Source organism: Nipponia nippon, unplaced genomic scaffold (assembly GCF_047370975.1).
Source record: "Nipponia nippon isolate SJK-2023a ecotype South Korea unplaced genomic scaffold, ASM4737097v1 scaffold_1, whole genome shotgun sequence".
Classification (NCBI taxonomy): Eukaryota; Metazoa; Chordata; class Aves; order Pelecaniformes; family Threskiornithidae; genus Nipponia; species Nipponia nippon.
The window spans coordinates 93,600,284-93,620,783 of NW_028262290.1; the positions used below are offsets into that span (position 1 = coordinate 93,600,284).

At 38.8% G+C, this 20,500-nt stretch overlaps 1 protein-coding gene across 2 annotated transcripts in view; it reads left to right on the forward strand.

Moving 5' to 3' along the window:
• CDYL (chromodomain Y like) overlaps nucleotides 1-20,500 on the forward strand; it is a 107,131-nt gene that overhangs the window by 47,722 nt on the left and 38,909 nt on the right. For both annotated transcript variants that reach the window (XM_087762664.1, XM_087762671.1), the window contains exon 2: nucleotides 255-921. In XM_087762664.1, coding sequence (XP_087618790.1) covers nucleotides 255-921 — 667 coding nt within the window. The remainder of the gene's footprint in view (nucleotides 1-254; nucleotides 922-20,500) is intronic.

Sequence of the window (20,500 nt, forward strand, 5' to 3'; positions counted from 1 at the left end):
GCAAAATACTTTATGAAGAACAACTTTGGTATTTTAAAACATCTTTTATGAGATTGAAGTAACAATCTGAAGTTTAAAGACAGGAGTTTCCAGTCAGCAGTGAAAGACTGTAAGCTACGTAGCTACAATACAGAATTACACAACTACAAGAGTATTTTTAAATCTATCTGCACTTCACAAGTTATTTGCATGGAGGTTGCTCACTTGAGTTGTATATCTGTCTGTGTCTAATGTTTCATTTTCCTTTTTAACAGGTAGAGAGAATTGTTGACAAGAGGAAAAACAAGAAGGGAAAAACAGAGTATTTGGTGCGATGGAAAGGATACGACAGTGAAGATGATACTTGGGAGCCAGAACAGCACCTTGTTAATTGTGAGGAATATATACATGAATTTAACAGACGCCACAATGAAAAGCAGAAAGAAAGCACATTAACCAGGACAAACAGGACCTCTCCAAATAATGCCAGAAAACAAATTTCTAGATCTACCAATAGTTCTTTTTCAAAGACATCCACTAAATCTTTAGTTATGGGTAAAGACCATGAGTCAAAAAATAATCAACTCTTTTCTGCCACTCAGAAGTTCCGGAAAAACAATTCGCCATCTCTCTCTGGGAGGAAAAATATGGACCTTGCAAAATCAGGTATTAAAATCCTAGTGCCCAAAAGCCCAATTAAGAGCCGGACATCAGTTGATGGCTTCCAGAACGAAAGCCCAGATAAAATGGACCATATAGAGCAGGATCAAGAAGACTCTGTAGCACCAGAAGTAGCAGCAGAAAAACCAGTGGGAGCTTTATTAGGACCTGGTGCAGAGCGTGCTAGGATGGGGAGCCGACCAAGGATACATCCATTAGTGCCACAATTGCCAGTGCCAGTACCAGCCACAATTGCATCAGCATTAACAATAAATGGAAAAGGTACGTGTACGAGTCGGTCATTTTTGTGTACATTTTTCATTTGACTGATCTTTTTTGCTGTTCAGATGCCAACAAATTACCCACTCTGTTTCAGCCATGTTAAATCAAGTCTGGAGAACTCACAACTTTATTTTACATAACTATATGATTACAAAGCCATTTCGAATTTTGCCAGCTTTTGCTTTCCTCGCAGACATTCAATGGTATTTGTGTTTTCAGAATCACCATAAGATGCATCTCTGTTTGCTTTGACATTGTGTGGTACACATATTCCGTGTACCACTTCCAGAGATTACATCATTGATTTAAGTTTCTTTAAATAGGTCAAATTTGTTATGAATATTAGAAACATAAATTATGGGAATAGAAGAATGATGTGAACAGGGATTCTTCGTAACAGTATAAATATCTGTTTTGTTATTAATATTGCCTGGAAAAAAAACTGTGACAATGACTTGCTTAAAAACCAAAGGTGATCAGTTTTGTTTCAGTGAAAATTTGAGCCAGTTGTGGAGATACATATGCCTTCTGCCTGGATTGAATTCTGTCTTCATTATATTTTATCAATATTTTGTTGTTTATACCTCATTTGATATTAAGAGCTTTTTTAGGTTTGATGCCTGGTTTGCTAATATCTCAGTAGATGACAGTTTCTTCAACTTGTACTGTAAAATTTGAGACACCAATGAAACCCAAACTGCTTTCGTGAGAGGAAGCTAGCTGTTCCCACCCCCCCCAGCTGAGACCCTCATTTAAGACTTCACAGTCCTTATTCTTGCGCCCTAAACTTTTGTTCTTCCCTGACAGACCCAGGTTGTTGTGTAGTCCCAAGTGTTCTCATAAGCATGCCTTTGAGGCTAAATTTTCAAGTGTAATACTGCATCCTCAAATAAAATGCAGCGGGTAAAATCTGCAGGTATGCTATTGATGACGGCCTGCTGGAAAAATTGCTTGAAAACCAAGGACTGGGACTGCCAAAAAACACACTTAGAGACAAGCTATATAGGCAAAAAAAACCCCATGTTGAAGACTTTAGGAGAGTTTGTTGGATTCCCCACTGCTGCTTGCATTCAGATTATCTGAAAAAACAGCTGTGGTGAGAGAGGTTGCAAAGCGGTGGACAAGGGAGGAACACGCTCCTGGAGCTGCGGTGTCAGGTCATGGACCAACCCATTTTGCTGCAGATGAACTAGGTAACCATGGTAATGCACACACAGATGCCAGGAATATCTCTTCCTTTGCATGGGCTAAAGAAGGAATGCAAATCTCAGAGGATGTAAACAAAGCTGGAGGGGAAAATGCAAGAGATGCCAGTACGTGAGTTTTCTGAGTAGGTGAGGTAGAGGAGTGTGTTTGCGTGTGTGATGGTTTTGTGATAATTAATATGCGTTTTAGAGTATGTTATGTTCCTGGTGAAGTGATTGATAAGCGCTGCCATCAGTGTCCTGTTTTTTGCCTCATGGCATTCAGAAAAAAAATCAGGACACAAAAGCCTTACTTGGGTAGATCAGCAGCCACAAATGATTAAATCATTCCCACCAACCTTTCACTCTGGTAATAGTGGTACATCCAGGGCCCAGTTACAGGGCATCAAGTGAAAGTGGAAAGACCTGCCCAGGAATGGTAGCGACACATAAAATATTAGCTGAGGTGCATTTATCTCTTTCACTGAGATGTTGCAATTCCCTCAACTGCCACCACCTCCTTCAGCTCTTCTTAGGCATTTGTCTGGGCAACTAACATTGAAAGCTATCGTCTGACTGTAGGGGTGATGACAATATCAGACTTTTTCTCACCCTTAGGTTTTCACGAGATCTTAAGCTGTAGATCAGAAAAAGGAGAGCCAAAGAGATAGTCTTTGGTTGCCCAAAACTACACAATATATTTGCACCTTCTATCTGCTGCTGGAGAGATATTAGTTCAAGTACGCTAACTGAGGCTTTCCTTCTTTGTCCTGATACACCACTGCCAATCCCCAAGCTGAGCTGTGCAGTCTGCTGGGAAACGGATGCTAAATATCCAAATTTATTATGGCTTTGCAGGCAGTTACACTCATCTATAACATTTTTGGGGGTAACATCCAAATCACACAGTAGTTCTTGGATTATAAAACTTGGAAACAAAGCTGCAAAAGAAAAATACTTTGCATCTATATCTGATATCAGTCACTTTTCCTAGCTTCTTAAGATTTCTTGGACAGATATCTTTCTCACAGAAGCCGAGGCTCCAGCTCATCTGTTCTGCATGGCCAGAGCGGACCTTTATTTAGAGAGAAGCCAAGAGAGGCAGCCCTGTCTCCTAGAGCTAGCCTGGCCTTGGAGCTTCCTGAGCTGACACATTCTCTGTCTCTTCATTAAAGCTGTGCTCTTCTCCTTGCTGTTTTTATTTTTAACTTCACACTGCTATTCATTAAAATGTTGTAAATCGATGCTTGCTTCCCTCCCTCCCCTGCATGGTGTTGTTACGGTCCTGGATCCTGTTTCGCTCCTTACTCAGGACATTCCTTCTGTCTTAAATGGACACCTCATCACATTTTCAACACCACCTCGGGAATCATACATCATGAGAGCTATCATTGTACAGAAATGCCATCAAATTCGTACCCTCATTGCTGGCTCTTCATATGCACCAGATCTGACATATTAATAATACAGATGATAGATCTGGCATTTGAAGCATTATTTCCAAACTTCCCACCTCCTCCACATACACCTTCTGTTAATTTTAAGAGTTCCTACTTCCACATGGAGGATGCTGTCAGGAAGACAAAAGCATGGTTTGAAAAATAACTTTTTACTTTAGGAATTTTTTATCAAAACATTTTTGTTGGAAAAACCCAGTTAGTCAAAACAGAAACCACTAATTGGAAAGTATAATTTTGAAAGATTCCAGAAAAATACATATTACATTTCAAAAACTTTTTTGACAACTTTTTTCATTAAAGCGGATTTAGAATTTGATTTTTTTAAGTAATATTGGAAAAATTATTTACAATTTTGATATGAGAACAGTGTTCCTAATTTTGAGATTATTGCTGACTGCTTTTGAATCGTGTGACTCGTGTTGGTTTTTTAGTCCTAGTTGAGGATAATGAAACTCTTCAGCGTTTAGTCTGTTCTTTGTTTGTTTTCCCCAGTCTTGATTTTTTTTTTCTAAATTTCATTTTTATAATAAGAGTACACATCAGGAAAAAAAACCTTGTATGCATAGGAAAATCCCATGACTGCAATTGCTAGGAAATGTTAGTATTATTGTAGCGCTTAGTTGTGCTTTTCATGACACAAACTGCCATGATGCAGTTCTTGCTCCAGAGTTCCTACAGTCTCAGAAAAGGCAACCAGCAAATATTTATACAAATATGCAGGGGTACAGGGGGAATAAAATAACAGTAATGTTGCTCTGGGAGTTGGTGGTTTCTGCACACTAAAATCTAGCTGCTGTCCAAAGTATATTTTTTAACAAAGAAAATCATTGTATTGAATGTTCATATTTTAAAGGCTGGCCCTTGAGAACACACTCAATGGAGTAATATACTACATACAAGTCTAAGAAGGGTGATATATGGAAGAAGTGGAAATCGGTCACTGAATGAACATTGCGGTGGTTCTGGTTTTTTGAAATACGTGGTGATCATCAGCTGTTACTAAAAGTTAATAGAAGCGATCCTTAAATAGATGAATGAAACAGAAAAACACCACCAAAGAACAGAAATGTTGTGGAAAAGGTGTTAACGGCACCTACAAGCAATGGATATTACTCAAAATGAGCCAAGACAAAAAGTGGCCTTATGTCTAACAATAGGTTCCGATACCTTTAAAGTTTTTGAAAGCTTCCTTCATCAAAATTGAATAAAAAAATAGCTTTGAAATTTTATCGCAAATGCTTTAGGCATACTACACTCATAATATTCAGGGAAGTTCTTTTTAATAGAGTACACAAGAAGTAAAACTGTAAAGGGAATTAATCTGTCAGTCACACAAGGCTAGAGAGTTGTCTTGCAATTTTAGAAAGGACTACAAGACTAGATTGATGGTTCACCTTCTGCAAAAGTTAACCATAAACCAGGTGAATACCATTGCTTGGCAAATTCTAGTTGCCTTGCTGTATTTTTTTTTTATTGGGTCACCCTATAGTTTCTACAGTTTTTATTCAGCTAACAATGTCCAACATGTGGATGTAATTGAGAATAAATGCCACAAGAAGGGACGTTTTGGGCAGAAAGGCATGCAAAGCTCAAAGTATAAAATGGGCAAGAAAAGCACATCTAGCTGCATACGTTGTTATAATGAGAATAAGGCAGGCTGGTGGCTGGCATGTGGGAAGAGGAGAAATACAAGAAATGCAGTGAATTACATCCCTTGTTAGACAGACAAGCACCACCAGTGTGCGGGGTGGCAGTAGCATCTCCCTCCTTGCACCTATTAGTTCAGATGAATAACTTGCAGGAGCAGTAGGCTGTCTGACAAGACAAAGGTGATTGCAGTGCATCACCCTACAAGGAACAAGGATGTCTGCTGATTTTTCAGTTGGAGAATGGTGCTGGTTTTATCTCAAAATAATGGTATTAGCACCAAAAGAAAAGCCAGGCATCAGGGGAAAAATGATTGAGCTTAAGTTCTGTTTGTTACCTGTTCTCTCCCTTACGCAAAGCAGTTTATGGGATTAAAATCCACAGATTCAGAAAACCAAAAATCCACTCCAACGCCCAAGGAAAATAGCATCTGTTGTTTGCTTAAGTCTCTGATAGCTTTAGTCTCAACACGAAACAAGCAAGCATAGAAGTGCTTACGGAGGCAACTGGCACTGGGGAGAAACATACATTCTCAATACAATGCCAAGCTGAGCTGGAAGGAGTTCAGCTGCTCCCCGTTCCTTAGGGTGAAGGGAGCTCACCCAGTTCCCTCCCAAATTCCCCCAGTTACTTTCTTCCCTCTCCCTGTATGTGCCCGGGTGTTGCGCATTACGTGAGGAACAGTCCAGTCACCAGCGCAGCTCATTAGGCCACCCTCCAGAGCCCCCTGGGAAGAGCGTAGCAGTTGACAAAGGTGTGTTGGGTGTTAATTGCCCAGGCAGAGCACAAGCGGTGCATATAACCCTCTCAAAAAGCGAGAGGAGAGTTGCAGCAGCTCATTGCTGTGTGAATTAGAGCGGACAGTACAACTAAAGGAAAGTGGGGTGATGTGTTACAGTTTGTCAGATTTCTTTTTGACATACTGGAAGGACAGAAGCAACTTCGAGCCCTCCTTTTGTTTGTTGTTGTTTTGGTTAAGTAGTAAAATGTGATTCCAAAAAAAGCCCTAAGACAGGAACTTCCTTTATCAGTGTGTTTGTACATTGCACTTGGATGGCGGCTTGATCTCTCCTGAGTGATCTGGAAAGGAACCAAGTATTTTATTAGTGCAAACAAAAGCCTATGAAATGGGTTAAAGTCTCTTGTAAAGCCTGCCTAACTTCTGAAATTACTGGTTAAACTTTCTTGTCAAATGCAGCAGTGTGTAGTTTTGTATCTTTTCTATGGTGTATGCATTTAGCAAATCACTAAGAGTAAAGGGTAAAACAGTTTTCATTTAATCAACCTTAAAGACACCTTTAGGGTTTTTTTTCTTTGGAAGTTGCATTTCATTTAGATTCTATTCTTTAAGAGTTCACATTATTACTTCCCTTTCATACTGTATTGCAACATTTTCCATCTGTATTACTGTTAAGTCATTTTCAAGTTCTTCAGCTTCTTTACTCTTAAGTAAAATAATATTCTGAATTGTTGCCAATTTCTTGTTTATCTATATTTTCTGACTTAATATAAATGCAAAAGTGTTAAGTAATATGGTAGACTGGATGGTCTGTATTATATGGAAAATTGATCTGTTATCCCATACTGTTCTGGTTTTTGTCTCCCGTTGCTTGTGCAATTTCTGGTACAGATTATTGTCACTTTATGTGGTGCTCCAGGATTGAGAGCTTCTTGTGAAAATCTCTCATCTTCAGGGCCATATTGGTATATGTCAATAGATTATCATAATAATATATCAGGATTTAAGTGCGGGGTTTGCTTGAGTTTTAAGGCTGTTTTCCTGAGGACGTAAGGCATAAGTGACCGTTTTCTTGCTTTTTCTGCCTTCTGCCATCCTCCTCCACTTAGAACAGGGATGTCTCAGTTGGATGCTACATTGGTGTAGACTTTTGATGCAGCTAAGCTGGTGTAGAAGGTGGCTACTTCGAAAAGAGTGGTCCCATTCCTTTCCCCCACTTCCCCAGCCCCAGGCTGTAATATGGCCTAACCAACTGCTCCTTTAAGGACAGGTTTATTTTTATCAGCCTTCTGGAAGTGACAATGAGGGAGAGGATGTGTCCCTGGGGAGGGAGACAGAGACATGCTTTTTCCGTATGTTAATTCTGTCCCCGAAAAACCTTTAATGGGAACTCTGGGTATAATGTATTTAAAAAAAAAATTGGACATAAAATCTTCAACTTAAGTTGACAGAAAAACTCCTGTTATTTTCACTGAAATTTGTATTACACCTGCAGGCCCACTGGTAAACATAAAGCTCTTAGCTGTGCAGTTCTTCTGATGTTGCATCAGTTTAGATGGACTGAGGATCTGGAGTCTAAATCTTTCTTGACTACGCAGCCATTACATCCTCCTACAGTACTTGTACCAATATGAGACAAAAGTAATTTCTGAGGACACGTTTGTCATACCTGCTGTGTCAAAACTTAGGAAAGATGCAGCACAATGAAGCAAAGGCTCTGTTTACAAGGCTCGCTTTCAACCTACTTTGCATGCGTCTGTGCCGAGAAAATGTGGTGAAGATCAGACTGAATGATAGAACAAAAGTGTTGAGCTAGATTTTTTTTTCTTCCACCATTGTCAAAATTGTAGAACTTCAGAACAGCTTTTGATAATATAGCAGAAATGTGAAGCACAATCAGAAATTGTCATGCAGTGCCTTTTGCAGTTGTGCCTGGCAGAGTAACCAGCAACTTTTTTTGTCTCTTGCTGTTTCAATTTCTAAAAAAGTTACATCTGCCATCTCTGTTAAGGCTGTGAAGCGGATGTAATGCATGTTTGCTAAGGAAACTGCATTATGAATCTGTGTTCTCTTGAAAAGATTAATCTTAATAGGTTGATATAAAATCTATAAAAAACGGACCAAAACAATCATAATGTGGTTCAGGGAAGATTTGCCTAGATCACATTATCTACTGAAAATAAAAAAGGGAGATGATGAGAGTACAGTTAAATCTTCAGTCAAGAAAACATCCTCATAGGGAGGCTGTTACAGGGGGGATAAAATATCATAGAAAGAATTAGTAAATAAACTGTTACAGGTTTTTTCCATCAATGCTTGTGAAAGAGAGAAAATTGTTAGATTCAAGGAGATGCAAACCTGAGATTTAAAAAAAATTTTTTTTTAAAGCTAGCTGCTTGGATAACAGCTGGGAACAGCTTTGCATGTTACAGGTGATCACAAAAATATCTTTTTTTATAATGAGATCTAATGAAATAGCCAGATCCTATATTGCCCTGGGATAGCTGTACTTCTGACCAAGCCAGAGAAGTTGCAGCACTCAAACTGGCGTATCATGATCTAAAACTGCTGCTGTGAGTTATTGATAATAATACAGCAAAGTACTATTCTTTTATTTAAAAGAAAGTAAATACAGAAGTTGTACATTTGTGATGCTGTATGCAATTTCTCAAATCAACAAAAATATCTAAATTATCTGCTGTACATACCATTTACACTGTAAACGTGTTTAACAGCATGCACTAAAATGCATTAGGCCACAAATTATCAAAGAGTTAATTCTGCTCTAGTAAGTGGTTTCTTAATTTTGCAATCTCAGAATGCATAAAATCTTTTGGTTTTATTTAGTAAGTATTTTTAATTTAAAATGCTTTAAAGTTTATTATATTTTAGATGCCTTTAAGAAACAAAGGCAAATCATAAGCATGAGTGCTTTGAACTAGAATATTCTATGTTTGAACACATCTGAAAACCAGGAAGTTGTAAGATTTAACGTGGAAGAAGAGGAGGAGACAGAGCATCTCACCATTGTATTAAGAGTTCTTTGAGCATCTCAGTGAAACAGTGGATGAAATAGTACAGATTGTCATTTATTTTCTTTGAAAATACTCCTTGAAAGAAGCAACTAAAGTAAGTAGTTGTGCTTCAAAAGGCTGCTAAGAAACTGGCTGGGAAGATGGAAAACAGAGTAGGCTTAATGGTTCATTTTAGTTGTGTCAGAAGGTTAACAGTGGGATGTTGTAAGATTCTGTAATAGGATCTGTGCTTATTTATATTTATTAGCGATCTTTAAAAAAAAAAAATTGCAGTGAGCAGCAAAGGTACAAAACTTGCAGAGAAACACTTAGTTATTTATTCCTTAAGATATAAGAAAATAGAAACTTCAGAGGGACATATCTAAAGCGGGAGGCTAAGCAAAGTGATGAACAGCAGGAAGATAACTTGAACTGATTGTTTTCCTTGCTGGCTCCTAAACAAGAGTTTTTAGCCCGGGATGCAGACAGGAATACCTAAACACTGCTGAGGGTAACTCCAAGAAGACTTGGCCTAATATCAAACTAAAGAACCTCTCAAGGTTTTTCTGTTTGTCACACCCATTTGTCAATACTCTTCAATCAAGCTTGGCATATAATGAATCTGTAGATAATATGTGTTGGCTGTCATAATGTCTTCCATTCGTTAGCACTGCTGGCCTTCAGATTTCAACTTTGATTGCTGTATCGTTTTTACGACGGGCTAGAATGAGAGGGAGTGGAGAAACTGGCTGGCTGCCTTCTCAGACTAGCTCCCTGTGACAGGTGTCCGAGTGGACTTCCAGTGTATACACAGTTCGAGAATCTAGGCCAAGCTATTGATGAAAGCTGGTGCAACAGGGACAAAGAGGATATAAAATAATAAAAAATCATGTATCTGTAGGGAATGCTGAAAAGATTGCACGTGATTATTTTACAGAAGAAACAAATTATAGACGCGATGAAATCATGACTGATGTAGTTGGAAATTTCAATTCTGGAATTGAATAAGACAAGGGGACATCTAAAGAAATCAAAGGGTGTCAAATTCACAACAGAAAGATAATAGCTTTTGATATAGCTTCCATTTAGTCCTGAGAACTGCTTGCTAAAACATATTTGAGTTCAAGAGATAAAGAGGTAATGACCATTTAAAAGAATTGTAGGCGTTTATAAGGATAATGGGAATAAACCGTATTTATAGGAATGGTATAGTTTTACCAAGAATGTAAGTTCTCTTGCTTTAGAAGTAAGGAAACTTTTTCTGACATACCTGGAAATTGTAATTCAGGGATTTTTGTACCTCTTTCTGCATTGTTAGCCATTATTATTTATGGAATAACTCACTCCTCTATTATTTATGAAATTACTTTTATACTGTGCAGACATTCAGAGATTCTAATCGTTGTCCTGTTAGGATATTAGGATAGGCATTGGAAAAGCAGTAAGAAGGTGGCTCTGGTCTGGTTCCCTACTGAGGTCCTTACTGTGAAGCACCTTTCTCTACTCTAGATCCATATATGACATCCTTTAAAAAATGCTTAGAGAACTGTCTAAAACAATCATTTTGAAAAAAACATACCACAAAATTTAGATGCTTTAAGTAAAAAATACTGATTTTTCATTCATCCTTTTTTGTTTCGGGATAGTCAGATCACAAACCCCTCCAGTGTAAACAGATTTACATTGTTACTTGTATTCTCCCCTCATCCCTTGGTTTTCTGGACAGATTTCAAATTCAGTGGGCACTTTTGAGAAATACAGGAATGAGTGAAAACCAGTTGTAAATGCAAAGCTAATTCTTATTTTACCAGGCATAACATTTTATTGACATAGGTAATTTTAAAATAATTTTCAGCATATGGAAAGAATATCCTGCTAGGGCTTCTCTTAAAGTTGGTGATTGTCTGAAGATGTATTTGTGGCAGTGCAAGGGCAACACCCTTTCACCAGGGAATTCAAATATAGGGTTTTTTTCTTATATTAGTAGAAGTAGGAAAACTTCATATGGTCATAATGGGTATTTCAAACAATTTACTGTGTGTTTTGTGATTTTCTGTTTTAACTTCTGAATACAAAGCATGACAGATTATTCTGCGTTCTTGAGTTTAGAGAATCATCTATTTTTACTTTCTGGGCATGTGTAGGCAATTAGCTTGAAAACCTGTTTTAAATACTTAAAAGTTTATACAAAACACAAGTTACATCTTTGATTACCATTATTGAAAGCTAGTGAGACATTTTGTTTTCTTGTTTCTTTGTGTCGTGGTTTAACCCCAGCCAGCAACTAAGCACCACCCAGCTGCTCGCTTACTCCCCCCCCCCAGTGGGATGGGGGAGAGAATCGGAAGAGTAAAAGGGAGAAAACGCGTGGGTTGAGATAAAGACAGTTTAATGGGTAAAGCAAAAGCCGCGTGCGCAAGCAAAGCAAAGCAAGGAATTCATTCACTACTTCCCATGGGCAGGCAGGTGCTCAGCCATCCCCAGGAAAGCAGGGCTCCATCATGCGTAACGGTTACTTGGGAAGACAAACGCCATCACTCTGAACGTCCCCCCCTTCCTTCTTCTTCCCCCAGCTTTATATGCTGAGCATGACGTCATGTGGTGTGGAATAGCCCTTTGGTCAGTTGGGGTCAGCCCCCCTGGCTGTGCTCCCTCCCAGCTTCTTGTGCATCTCCAGCCTTCTCAGTCGGTAGAGCATGAGATGCTGAAAAGTCCTTGACTGGTGTAAGCACTACTTAGCAACAACTGAAACATCAGTGTGTTATCAACATTATTCTCATACTAAATCCAAAACTGCAGCCGAAACCAGGACACTTTGCTTTGCACGTTGACAGTGCTTTTTGTTCCATCAGCTTTATTGGATCCTTTCGAGTCAGTTAGGTTGGAGGGGTGTTTTTAGAAATGACCGTTCTGAGCACAAACAATGGAGCAGCAAAAAAAACCCTTTTTAAATATGTGAGAGGGAGAAAAAAGAAATTTAGACATATTGCTTATCTCATGTCCTTCTAGGAAGTGGAAAGTTTTCCATTTAAAAAAAAAAGGTAAAAATAAAGAAATAAATAAAATCTTACAATTAATTAAGAAACGTGTATTTTCTAATACCTATACAGTGAGAGAATGGGTTTTCTCAAATGATCATGTAGTATAAGATAGTGATGATAGTAAATGGAGTGGCTGCCCAAACTATGGGTCAGGATCCAGGACCTATTCTGGAATAAGAACTCTGAAATGAGGGGTTTCTGAACTTGATTTAGTTCTGCTTGCTGTTTCTGCTCTTAAGAATCAGAGGAAATGTTTGTTTCGAAGGTTTTCTTTCTCTTTCTGGAATGCTAGATTCAACAACTGTTTAGATGTCATAAAATAAAGCAAAAAAGTAACAAGCATATTATGTTTAATGATCTTTGAAAGTAATGAGTAAAATTATTCAAGTGTAAGTGTCTTTAAGACACATGACAAATCAATGGTATGATTTTTTATTTTTTTTTTTCAATTAACGGTTTAAATACCTATTGTGTTTATTGACTTCATGGGGAAGTGCTGATGCTCTGCATTTTTGGAAATCAAATTTCTTTTGATTTCCATTTCCAAATACAGATGTAGCTAGCTAACAACAAAGGCTGAGCTCTCAGTCTTCTAGTAAAGTAATACAAGCCAAAACAATCAGTATCCCTGACCTTTATATTTTGGTTTCCTGCGACACTTTGAGGAAGAAAATGGGCTTGTTACAATGGTATGTTAAGGTATTTTGCTCTTAAGTCCCTTCTGTTCTAGTATTAAATTTTACTCTGGCACAGTGGTCATCTTCAAAAAATCATTATTCATCTTGTTAAATCATGTCATAGTTAAGGGTTACTGTTTTGTTGGTGTAGTCCAGTTTGAAATGTCATCTTGTAATTGAACAAGATATATTAGTAGGTTAGTGATTGATGCATGAAATGTTTAGGAGGACTCCATGCTAAATTAAATGTTTTATGCATATCAATAATACACAAATTTGTTCAACAAAATAATAAAAGATATCATTGCAATGGTGTGAGCTTTCTTTTTGAAAAGACGGCGAATTCTTATAATAGAGCTGGATTTATTCCCAGCTTTTTAAAAATTATTTTGCTTTCTATTTTCAAATTCCTGGTATGAAGTCTGATACCAAATTAATTTATATCATATTTGTTTTAGGTTGTGGCAGGTGAAATTTAGGCCCAGTGAAAGTAACACATCTCTCTAGATTCTTTTCAGTTAAAGTGTAATATGAATAAATTATTACTGCACTATTGTGTATTATAAATTGCAAACCTAGTAGGGTAATGTAACACAAATAGGCCATATACTTACATATGTTCAGGTTAAAAAGGGTGAGGGTAATACTAAATAAAATTTATTTCAGGATAAACCTGTATAAAAGCCACTCAGTGGGTCTGTAGTTGACCTGGCATTAACATCTCTATACTTTTGCTGTAATTTTGTCTAATATTTCAATATTTAGCCAGCGTATGATCTTCCAACAGCTTAGTTAACCTTGATGATCACATTTTCAAATGTTTCAGTCTTTTCTGTGTTGATTTTTTTTAATATATTTTTTTAATATACTTGTGCTCACTGGTTTCTCTGTCCCCTGGCTGAGCCCTGCTATGATCCTAGCACCATCACTGAGGCACTGTACCGGCTCCCCCCTGCCCCGGGAGGAGGGATCAGCACAGGAGTGACTTTGGCAGCACTGTGTCAGGGTTAGGGAAGGCCCTTGGGGAGGCTGTTGGAGCCTTTGGATGACAACTGAGATGTTCCAGCATCCCTGGCAATCCTCAGCAGTTAAAGAGGATTTCTGTTGGGCACAGAGTGATATTTATGTGATCGTTATGTGGTTGTTGTGTGCTTTTACAGACCTTGTTTATAGGTCAGTAAGTTCCTTGGTATGTGTCCAGTTTTCACAGATATTCTTGTAATTCTGCTCTAATTGTACTGTGGCTTCACTTAGAAGCAGTAAAAACTTTTCGTAGGGAGTGAAGTTAGGTAGGTAAATTGATTTGGTGTTCGTTTTCTTTACATGTAGATTTTGTTGCTGTGAGATCCTAGGAGTGCTCTGCCCAGTGTTTGTTGTACCTCAAATTAGTCTCATTTGCATCAGTCAGATACTGTGGAATGACTGTTTTGATCCAACTGACAAATTAAATACAGTACCATTTCGGTGATGAAGTTTTTTATACTTAGGCATTTAATTGATTGGTTTAAAATAAGATCATATATTTTTAAAATCTGGTGTAATAAGCTGAAGAATTGTGAAGAAAAATATGCAATGGAATTTTTGTTCACAGTATATCTACATCCATGGAAAGAAACTTTTATCTAGAGTTAGTTAAGGTGAAGCCCATCAGAGGAAGGGTTGAGAATGGGAGTGTACTCTGTTCTTCTCTTAATGGGGGAAGTAACGCCCTCTTCCACCTCTGAATTTTCATCACCATAGTGAATTGTAAGCTCCCTAGTTTGCACAGGGAGTTTTTATTCTCATCAGGGAGAAATTAAAGAGTAAAGCCAAAAAGTGACTACCTTGATTTCAGTAGTTCTCAGTTATAATGGGTGAGGGGGTAAATTATTTTGAAAAATCTTAGAATCTCGTGAGATGCACATTCAGAGTTTGGGTTTTTTTAGGAAAAAGAGAGGTGCAGATAGGTCTGACTAGCTCTTTCTTACCAGCTAGTTTGCTAGGTTTGCTAGTTTGGTTTGTTTTTGTTTTTTTTTTAATAATAGTCTTGAGCTGCTAGTTGGCTTGATTTCCATAGGGTTAGTTATGGAAGAGCCAGACAAGGAGGAAGATTGAAGCTTGGCAGCTCCTTCATATGGAACTAGGAGAGTTTAGGGTTCTCAGTCATTGTCTCAGCTATGCATTCCCAAAAGCGGAGGGAGAACACTAAATCAGACTGGCTGGCAATGCTTGGAAATTGTCTGGGCATCCACTTCTAACTAAAGAAGAAAAACTTCACAAATATGAAAAATTGAAGTTTTAACTTTCCTTGGCAACCTCCAATGATATTTGCGTATGTGTTAAAGTCTTTTCAGCATTCTGGGTGTAGCAGAGAGGGGAAAAGTAGTTGTGCAGGCTAATCTTCTCAAGGGCACTTGAGTTAGGCAAAATCATCCAAATAATAATGGCTCAGGCTCTTATAAAAATAAGAATTACACATTTAAACAAAACCTAAGTTTTGCTTTTTTACTCTTACCCATGTTCAGGCACAACAAAGTAAAGTGAGAATAAGTCATTGGTAAGAAATGGAGTATTCACACTAAAACCATTTTACATTTACCTACTTGATTTACCTTTATAAATATAAGACGAGAAAGAGGATGTTAAAATTTCTTACTAATACAGCTATGACTTTGTAAACTTTTATCATTCTTGATCATGAGAACTTTGGGTACACGTTTCCTTGAGATGCAGTTAATTTGGCAAAAGATGCAATTTCTTTTTTCTTCTAACATCCAGCACATAGTATTGATCCCCACAGGCAGGTCATGGGTGGAGATGGGCCCAGAGGATCCATCCATCTTTGGAGTCTGCTGCTCTTTCCCGAAGAAGGTGGAGAACCGTTTGAGCAGCAAGTGTGGTCCAAGTCCTGAAGCCCCTTCCCTTCCCTTCCCTTCCCTTCCCTTCCCTTCCCTTCCCTTCCCTTCCCTTCCCTTCCCTTCCCTTCCCTTCCCTTCCCTTCCCTTCCCTTCCCTTCCCTTCCCTTCCCTTCCCTTCCCTTCCCTTCCCTTCCCTTCCCTTCCCTTCCCTTCCCTTCCCTTCCCTTCCCTTCCCTTCCCTTCCCTTCCCTTCCCTTCCCTTCCCTTCCCTTCCCTTCCCTTCCCTTCCCTTCCCTTCCCTTCCCTTCCCTTCCCTTCCCTGGATGCAGGCTTGCAGCTCCTGCTTGTGGGAGGGAAGGCGCTAGCAGCAGCAGCAGCTGCCCCATGCTGCCTGCAGCAGCTGTGTGCCCTGCATGGCGGCAGCAGCTCTCCCAGGCCCGTCCCCTCTCGCGCAATGGTTTAGCTGTCTCAGGATGGTGTGTGCAGGAGCAGCTGTTGCCAATGGAAGAAATGGAAAGCAGGGCTATTTGTACGGGATTGGGAGAGGAGCAGGAAGGTCCTCCTTACACAGATAGCAAAAGGTGTGATGATCTTGGGTGGGGGTGCAGGGGAGGCATTGAAAAGAAGCTGGAAACACTGGCAGGAGGGGAAAGGGACCTTAAAAATTGGATGTGAATGCAATGACTGCTGAATTTGGACCTCCCTGGTATAGTGCATAACATACAAATTCCTTGAGTTAATATTCTTTCAGCATGCTCTTATTTAAAAACAAAACCAGTAAATTGTTAAATTATTGGAAAATATTAGGACCATTCATGTTCTTCATGCAGAAAATTCTAATTTCACTTTAGTTTGTGGGAGTCCCTTATATTTTAATGATGTGTCGTATGAGGCTGTAATGAGAGGATGACTCCCTTTTGGTGTACTGCATTGTATTATTGTGTGGTAAACAAACCTCTGTACATCAACACACTTGGATATATATGACTTTCCTATTAAAAGGAAATCACGTAGTATCTATTAAAGGTGGCACACAGTGGTCTCAGAGTTGACGTGTGGAGTAGGCAGGGTCAGGACAGGGGGCAGGGCTAGGTTAACGGTTGGACTTGGTCTCAAAGGTCTTTTCCAACCTAAACGATTCTATGATTCTATTTCATAGTATCTGGCTTCCTTCTAAATTATGTTTTGTCTGTATGTAGCAACAACGTCTTCTTTAACATTATATCCTTCCACAAGTCTTTGTAGTGGTTGCTTAGGCTTTGCAATGAGTGGAGATCAAAGGTCATGATTCAGGAGGAATTACATGAAAACATAGTATCAGCTATCAGCAATGTCATACTGAATCCTACAATACAGTGGTTGCATGGCAGTATTATTAACATACTGTATGACAGTTTTTATTGCCTCTTGTTTTCCTTTGTATAAATACAAAAGGTTGTGTTAGGCACTTCTGACTAACCTTAGGTTGTAGGGTTTGTCCATCAAATGTGCTCATCAGCATGGAGGCTGCAATTTGTAATTTTTTTCCCCCAGAGTTAGAATGCTTTTTTTTATATAACATTAAAGTCAAAAAAGACATTGAGGTCATCTAGTCTGTGCTCCAGCGTATTACAAGTCATTACATTTCATTTCATCACTTCCTGCTGTATCCTGAGTTAGCTTGAGTTAGCCTAGAGTATTACCAGACTCTGGAGACTAAATTTTTGTTTGTCATTTAATGCTGAATAGCAGGGAGTTGATTAGAAAAAATATGCTCAGATGAAAATACTTGTTTTGTGTGTCATGTTCTGCATAACGTCTTGAGAGGATGCCATCTGCTTCTGAATAAATAAATAAACTGGATTCCTATTAAAAGAGCTTGCTTGCAGAAAAGCAGCTTATGTTTCAGCCATGTACACATAGCCTAGCCCTGGTAATGTGCCCTCCAAACACTTCCTTCTGGCAACCTCTGCTCTTCCCACCAAGACCCATGCAGATTGTTATGCCTCCCTGAACGCCTGAGTATGCTGACAATGAAAAACTGTGTGGGCTGGTTATTAAAACTTCTGTTGAGGTCATCCTGCTAAAGGGCTTGCTTTCACTGTTAGCAATTTCTTCCAGTAGTGTCCTTCTCAACTGAGGAGCAGAATAGAGGTGGGCTCAGATGATTCCTTGCTAAACCTCTGCAGCATAAGCTCTGGACTTTCTCTTGCATGTGAATGCTGAGTTGGCATAAGGGGCTTTATGAATATGAGAAATATAGAGGGGTTTTTTTGTTGTTTCTCTTTTTAACAAAAAAGGGTTGGGGTTGTTCTGTTGTGGGGATTTTGTAGATTTTTTTGTTTGTTTTTGTTGCAATTGCCTATGGAGTAGATTATGACCAGAGAGATTTTTGAATTTTATGTGTGTCAAGCTGAGCTGTAGCCTGGAAAGATCCCTGTGGGAGCTCCAAGCCCGAGAGATCCAATGTGAATGGATTTGAAGATAGAAGGTCTCATAAACACACTGCGTTTTTTTTCTTGCATCATCTAGGCTATGAAGTTCTGCAAAAGTAAGGAAAATATTTTAGACTTCAAATTATTGGAATTTGGTTTCAGGAATATCCTCAGGTTCCCTGTACTGAGCCCTCTTCAAGGTGGGAAAGGTCCTGGCAAAAAGAATTGATTTTTCTCTCTAAAAAGCGTTCAGGTTGTTTTTCCTGTGCCTTGCTAAAGTGTCTTCTCCGGTTTTGTTGTCTGTTGAATGCAGCTTCTTCAAAATCTTCAGTCTGCACAGCTTCCTTGAGAGGAAGAAGAATACAGCCACAGATTTCTATTAGGCAATCTAGCCCAAGCCAGCTATACTTCCCCCCCCATTTAGTACTGTGGTTAAAAATTAAGTAGAAGTGCTTCCTACACCTGCTTGCACAATGTCTTTTTTCCTCTATCTGTCCCCCTTATTACTCCATGGTTTTGGCTGCTTGTTCCTGTGCATATCCTTTATTTATGCCAGCCCACTTAAAGGGGCTGAAACCAGCAGGCACTGGGCAGAGGAGGATCTTGAAACTGGCACTGCTGCTTACAGAAGCATGCCCTAGATATATTTTGAAAAGACTTTTTTCTTTTTTTTTCCTGCTAAAAACGTCTGGTAAAGTGGTGGAGAGTAGTAAAGAGCTTGTTTCTTCACTGAGCAAAAGCCCTTATTACAATGAGTAGAGATACAGAGATAACTCTGAGGTCCCCTAATTAACGATCTCTTAGATGCTTATAACCCTGATGCAATACACCAGTCTGCTACCCCCCTCATAGAAGCGAGCAGTGTCACTAAGCAGCTTCTTCAAATACAGGCAGTATGTAATCCATGAACATAAAAACCTCTGAACCGAGTTTTACAGCAGTGGAAAGATTGCTTTATAACTCAACAAAGCTAATACAGAGTCTTTTTAATGATTGTTTCCCTTAGCCGTCTCCACTCTTTGCATTGGCAGCTGTGTCCCTGTGGATGATAAGAATGGAACTAACTGACTTGAAACTTCACTTCAGCCAAGAAGTTTGTAATTCAGACCCAGCAAAATGTGGCCTGGGCCATTGGTCAATATGACTTTTTGGAACTGCCTGATGAAGGAAGATGCCTTTTGACTTCATTAGACTAATGTGATAGCAGGTCACAGGAAGACAGAAGCTAAACAAATTTTAAAAGGCAGTATTTAACAGAAAAATATGTCCTTATTCTTTACTCAGCTCTATATATAATAGGAATAATTACCAAGATATAGCAGGTAGTCCAATGAACAGAATAGATTGCATAGCATTTGGTTATTCAAAAAATTATGTGATTCAGTCTTGTGCTTAAGGTCCTATTTTTTTGTTTTGCTTCTCATCAGACATTTGGATATCCTCTTGAAGGTTGCTCAGGGCTTGTTTAAAGTATCTGCAGGGATGGAGATTCCACACCTCTTGGGGACGCTTATTCCAGTGCTTGACTACTGCATTGTGAACTTTTATTTTTTTAACCTAATATCCAATCTGAATTGCGCTTGTTACCACTCGTTTTATTGCTCTTCATCCTTTAATGTGCACCTCCAAGAATAAGCTGATTCTGCTTCTGTACAGCCACACGTTAGGGAGTTAAATACGACACGATTAACATCAGCTCTCATTAGGTGCTTCTTTCTAATGTGTCAGGCCATCCTGTGTAGAGTGCGGGAACTAAAATCCGAATAGGTTTTGCTTTTCCTTGTTAACTTTCAGCATTGGAAGTCTGATTTTGGGGGGAAAAGATGGAATTTCTTAGTTCTGAGAATCTCCCACCTACCGCATCAAATAGTCAGATGAAGCTTGTAAACTGTATTCAGCCTTGTTGTTGTTCAGTATTAGTTACTGTTTGAATAATTTGATTATTTGGACCTGTAGCCTCACAGTCTCTGTTACAAATTTGGAGAATTTGAGAAATCAATAGGGCTCCTCAAGTAGATGCTGTTACCAGATGGGAATTCTATGGTGTGTGTTCTGGAGTTGGTCTAAATCTCCTAGAGAGTTAAGGCCCCCATCGGCTCTGTCTTTAGTGGTATGGATTTCTACCAACAGGTTCAAACTAGCAAGATTGTATGTATTTATAGTAAGCCTGTTACTCAAACACATTTTCTCTAGTTAGAAATATCTAACATCTTAAGCTTAACAGCTGTGTAGAACAATGTGTCACTGAAGCAATAAATATTGGCCTCTGTTCAAATTACAATAGCATTGAAACCCAAACTATAGATGTGGAAAGGAGATTTTTCTTTTTAAACCTCAGGGATATTGTTAGGGCTGCAGCTTGGACTAAAAGAGATGTTGACGAGCTTAGTCCATCCTCGTACTGAGGCAGAATTGAGCAATGTTTGTTTTCCCTGACAGGGGTTGTATAACCTGTTATTAAAATACATCTGTAATGGGGATTAAACCATCTCTAACTCACCTTCCATGCTGCTTTGATTAGAAAAGTCATCTTCCTTTTCTTTCTCCAATATATTTTATGATACAG